Source organism: Camellia sinensis, chromosome 6 (assembly GCF_055761805.1).
Source record: "Camellia sinensis isolate YWXY chromosome 6, ASM5576180v1, whole genome shotgun sequence".
NCBI classification, from domain to species: domain Eukaryota; kingdom Viridiplantae; phylum Streptophyta; class Magnoliopsida; order Ericales; family Theaceae; genus Camellia; species Camellia sinensis.
The window spans coordinates 161,309,543-161,315,317 of record NC_138966.1 but is presented as its reverse complement, the minus strand read 5'-3'; the positions used below and the strand labels follow the sequence as shown (position 1 = coordinate 161,315,317).

General features: G+C 45.8%; 1 protein-coding gene across 1 annotated transcript; it reads right to left on the bottom strand.

Annotated features, from left to right (window-relative positions):
* Positions 1-1,745: 1,745 nt before the first annotated feature.
* Positions 1,746-2,099, bottom strand: LOC145793757 (uncharacterized). Its single transcript, XM_082876630.1, has one exon. It carries the CDS (start codon positions 2,097-2,099, stop codon positions 1,746-1,748), a length of 354 nt encoding a protein of 117 aa, XP_082732756.1.
* Positions 2,100-5,775: the final 3,676 nt, after the last annotated feature.

Genomic DNA, 5,775 nt, shown 5'->3' with positions numbered 1-5,775 from the left:
AGGGTGCGCCGAATTCGGAGGCTTATTCGGCCGATCATGACCTACATGAGGGGCGCTCCAAATTCAGAGTCTTATATTGGCCAATTGTGCTAAGCACAAAGGACGCTCCGAACTGAGAGGCTTATTCGGCCGATCGTGACTTGCACGAAAAGCGCTCTGAATTCAAAGTCTTATATTGGCCAATTGTGCCAAGCACAAAGGGCGCTCTGAATTCAATGGCTTATTCGGCCAATCATGACCTGCACGAAGAGCGCTCCGAATTCGGAGTCTTATATTGGCCAGTTGTGCCAAGCATAAAAGGTGCTCCGAATTCGAAGGCTCATTTGGCCGATCGTGACCTCCACGAAGGGCGCTCCGAATTTTGAGTCTTATATTGGCCAGTTGTGCCAAGTACAAAGGGCGCTCCGAATTCGGATGCTTATTTTTTCGATCGTGACCTGCACGAAGGGCGCTCCAAATTCAAAGTCTTATATTGGCCAGTTGTGCCAAGCACAAAGGGCACTTTGAATTCAGAGGTTCATTCGGTTAATCGTGACCTGCACGAAAGGCGCTCCGAATTCGGAGTCTTATATTGGCTAGTTGCGCTAAGCACAAATGATGCTTTGAATTCGGAGGCTTATTCGGGTGATCGTGACCTGCATGAGGGGCGCTTCAAATTCGGAATCTTATATTGGCCAGTTGTGCCGAGCACAAAAGGCGCTCCGAATTTAGAGGTTTATTCGGTCGATTGTGACCTACACGAAAGGTACTCCGAATTCGAAGTCTTATATTGGCCAGTTGTGTCAAGCACAAAGGGCGCTCTGAATTTGGAGGCTTATTCGGCCGATTGTGACTTGCACAAGGGGCGCTTCGAATTCGGAGTCTTTTACCTTAATAAGTCAAGCATATATGAGCTATGAAGATTCACCGAACTACAAAGATACATTTTTGGAAAAAACTTGATTCATTAATGAATTGTAAAAGATACATTAAAACAAAATAAGTCATTTCATCATTACAAAAAGCTGGTTTTGATGCCGTTTAATGGTAGAATTGGCACAACTGGGTCGCGTTCCATGGTCGGGGAAGCTTATTGCCTGCAATATCCAAGAGCCGATATGCTCTTGCCCCAGCAATTGAGTTGACTTGGTAAAGATCGTTCCAGTTAGAGCCCAGTTTGCCGTCTACCGAATTTTTGGTGACAGGAAACACCTTCTTAAGAACCAGTTCACCTGGGGTGTATTGCTACACGTGCTGCTTATACGATTTGGCGAGCTGCTGCTGGTATCGTGCCATGTGCACAATAGCTCGATTACGATGTTCTTCAATCAGATTGAGGTCCAAGGCCAACATCATATCATTTTGCCCCGAGTCAAATGCCTTCAATCTTAAAGTAGGCAGGCCGATTTCAAGAGAAATAATGGCTTTTGTACCGAAACACAAGGCGAATAGAGTTTCGCCGGTAGGTTGCCTTGGTGTGGTACGATGGAAATAAGTGCTTGCGGCCTCCACACGAAGCGTCTTACATCTGTATATCGGATATGTGTCAATGGTTCCGCCTCAACCCATTTTGTGAAATAATCCATTGCAATAATTAGGAACCGTTTATTCCCTAGTGCTCTTGGGAGTGGTCCAACGATGTCCAGTCCTCATTGGGTAAAAGGCCAAAGGCTAGTGACGGCATTCAATTCTTCCGCGGGCAAATGAGTCAAGTGGGAGAATTTTTGGCATTGTTCTCATTTCTTTACGTAATTCTCTACGTCGGTTCACATGGTGGGCCAATAATACCCTTGGGTTACGGCTCGGAGGGCCAACAAACGTTCTCCAGAATGGGCACCGTAATTGCCCTTATGTATCTCGGCTAAGAAATTCTCCACTAGGTCTGGATGCACACATTCCAAATACGGCCCTGAAAGAGATTTCCCGTAGAGCTTCTCATTGGGATCTAAATAGTAGCGTAGGACTTTGTTTCGTAGCTTCTGGGCCTCTTTTTTATCTGTTGGAAGCTGTTCTGAGGATAGAAATACGGTAATGGGGTCCATCCAACTCGGCTCCAAATCAATGACATTAACATTGGCAGGTTCAGGGTAGCTGATACTCAGCTCGGGGACGAATCCCATCTCAATGATTCGTTTGATTCACGAATTGATGGCGGAGGCCAGGCAAACAAGAGTATCTGCATGGGTATTTTGATTGCGGGTAATCTGATTCAGCTTATGGAAATCGAACTGTACGAGTAGTGAATTTTTCCTTTTTACGTAAGCAGCCAATCGATCATTCTTAGTTGCATACTCCCCCTTCAGTTGATTGATGAGCAACTTTGAATCGCAGAAGACTTGTAGGCATTTGGCGCCTAAACGGAGCGTGTTACGGAGGCCAACTAGCAGAGTCTCGTATTCGGCCTCGTTATTTGATATATCAAAACCAAGTTTCACCGCTTACTCGATTATTACACCCTCGGAGGTCATAATCACAACTCCCGCCGAGCTACCATGTTGGTTTGAAGAACTATCGCAGTACATCTGCCAAATATCTCCGACGTACATTCGCCACTTCTGTTGGGGTTGGACGACAGGATACGCTGGTTCGAAATCGACATGACAGCCTATGAACTCGGCAATGAAGTCGACCAGAATCTGACCTTTGATAGCCATTCTCGAAGAGAATTGGATGTCGTACTGGCCGAGTTCTAAAGCCTATTTCGAAATGCGCCTTGACAATTCTACATTACGAAGTACTGTCCGGAGAAAGTATTCCGTCAGCACACTTATGGTATGGGCTTGGAAGTAGTGCATTAATTTTCTAGCGGCCACCACGAGGGCCAGAATCAACTTTTCCAATGGTAAATGCCGTGTTTCGTCTGTCACCATTGCCTTGCTTCTCGGGGTGAGGAATGCCGTTTTTTCCTGGTCGTCGGGATGCATGGCTATTTGGTGATAATCCCTGTAGGCGTCCAGGAAGCTCATACGTTAATGATGAGCAGTTGCGTCAACCAGTTGGTCAATTCTGGGAATGGAGAAATAATTCTTGGGGCAGGTTTTATTGAGGTTCGTGAAATCTATGTAGATACGCCAAGACCCATTTTTCTTCTTGACGACAACTATATTGGATAGCCAGATGGGGTAATTCACTTCGCGGATCGCTCCGGTTTCTAAAAGCTTGTCGACTTCGATAACAACGGTTGAAGTATGTTCGGCTGCAGATCAGCGGCTCTTCTGGATGATAGGCTTAGCAGTTTGGTCAACATTCAAATGGTGTTGTGCCACGCTTGGGTCTACACCCGGCATCTCATAAAGTGTCCAGGTGAACACATCAATATTGCCAAGAATGAATGAAATCAACTCTTGGCGGTCGTCGGCGTTGAGATATGTGCCGATCAGGAAGAACTTGTTTGGTTTATTTGCAAGTCCAATCTGATCGACGTCCTCAAGGCTTTCTCGGTCCGAAATTTTGATCGAATTTACTTCAATTTCCTTTGGTTTTTAGACTAAAGCTGTAAGGTAGCACTCCTTCGCCAACTTCTGAGAGCTGCGAATTTGCTTAATGCCGTGTTGCGTTAGAAAGCGAAGTAACTGATAATAAGTACTTGGTATGGCTTGCATTGCGTGCAACCAAGTTTTTCCCATGATCAAGTTGTATGGTGATGAAAGTTTTACGACCAGAAATTCCACGTCAAGTGTCCTAGTACCTGCACGCACTGCGACCCTGACCTTGCTCAGAGGGTATTCGGGATTCGCGTTAAAGCCGAACAAGGGGTACTCTGCCGGCATGAGGTCTGATGTTGTGAAGCCGAGTTTGAGAAAAGTCTTGTAGTACATTATCTCTGATGTGCTCCTCTGATATATCAAATTACGTTCAACAACAAATTTGTTGACGCGTAACTCGATAACGACAGTGTCATCATAGAGAAGAACCAACCCTTCGAGATCTGTGTCGTCGAAGCTAATTTCGCTAGTTGAATGGGGCCATTTGGTTAATGTGAGTGGCTTAGATGGACGTGGTTGAGATTGCTGAGACTGAATTGCATGGACGCTATTTGGTGACGGAAGACTATAAATCATATGAATTACTCCCAGTCACGGTGACTCCAAGCGTAAGGTTACTGTGTTGGGTGTGTTGACCTTTCGTGAGAGGTATTTACCTAGTCGACCATCTTGTACCAACTCTTCGAGGTGATCTTTCAAGGCGTAGCACCTGTCGGTTTCATGCCCATGATCTTTGTGGTAATCACACCGCCGATCCCTTCGCCTTGCATTGGGGGGCGCAATCATCTTGGTCGGCCATTTAAAGAATGGTAGGTGCTGTACTTTGGGTAGTATTGTGCTGATCGGCTCGGTCAACTTGGTATATTTCTTGTCAGACCGCCTGGGACCCCTGCTCTCCACCTGATATTGTTCGCTCGATCAGCAAGAATGCTGGTCCCTCAATCAACAGCTATCTTGGCGACTTTCTCGTTTTGGCCTATTTTATGGTTCAGGACTAGCTTGTAGTGGAACTACGCTTATTGGCTGAATCAGAGTTAGTGCCGCCGTTTCCATAACCTTTTGACCTGCCTTGACGCGGAATGCATCGTCCTCTACTTTGTATTACTCTTCAACCTTCTTCATTAAGGCCCATACAATTTTAGGAGGCCGCATTGTCAATGAGCTCCGGAGCAGACTGTCAGGGTGTAAACCCATTTTGAAGGCAGTGATAGCCATGAAATCATTGCAAGCGTCGTTGACCAAGTTAAAACATTCCCAATAATGCGCCGAATACTTACAGAGGGTTTCATTTGGATTGATTTGCATCGCCCAGAGTGAGTCGGCTTGTTTTAGTTGAACCTCGTTGGTGATGAATCTTGCCCGGAAGGAATTTTGGAGCTGATGAAAACTTTTAACCAAGGCCAATTCGAGTTTATAATAACTCCGAACCACCAACGGACCTAGGCTGCATGGGAACATGCGACACATAGCGCCTCATCGTCAGCGTGCAACGTCATTGCCTGCTTGTAATGGCGAATATGATCCGTAGGATCTGACTTACTGTCATACAACGTAAACGTCGGTGCCTTGAATTTTTTAGGCAAGACGACCCTTGCAATTCGTCATGCGAAAGGATTAGGTCTATTCTCTCCGTCGGAATCATCACTTTTTCCTTGTCCGTGACGCATGTATGGACTTCCTTCAAATGAGCTAGAGACGCCAATGCACTCCTTCTTTCTGGGTTTTTAAGTTGACAAGTTGGAGGCGGTGTTACTTTCGTGTCTCCAGTGTCGACGCCGTGGATTATCCTTCTTCTGTTCCGGCGATCGACCTCGTTCGAGATGCAGTAGGATTTGCTGAGATTTGGCTAATTCCAGAGCCAGTTCTTTACGTAATCGTTCGTTGTCAGCCGCTATCTCTTCCAATCGTTGTTCATTTCATTTTGCCTGGTCCATTATCATCTGCGTAGTTTCCTACATCGAGGTCGAAGGTGAAGACTGAGTTACTGCGTTGAAATTCAAAGCTCTTCTTGTAGTGATGTTCTCCAGACCAAGCATGGTTCTTGGTGTAACATCATCAGCCACCAATGGAGGATCATCTGTTACGTCTATTATGAACGATCTCAAGTATTCCCATAGACGACGCCAATTTTGGTGTAATGGGTTTAGGAATACTCTATTGTCCAAAAACAGAATGCCCTCTCTGCCCTCCTCTCTTTTCTTATATATTGTTTCTCTTGTGACCTTCTAAGGGCTCACTATTTCCTCGTGGGCTTTGACCTCGTTCATGGACCCTCTATGTAGCCCATGGGATAATTGGTTCAAACAGCCCT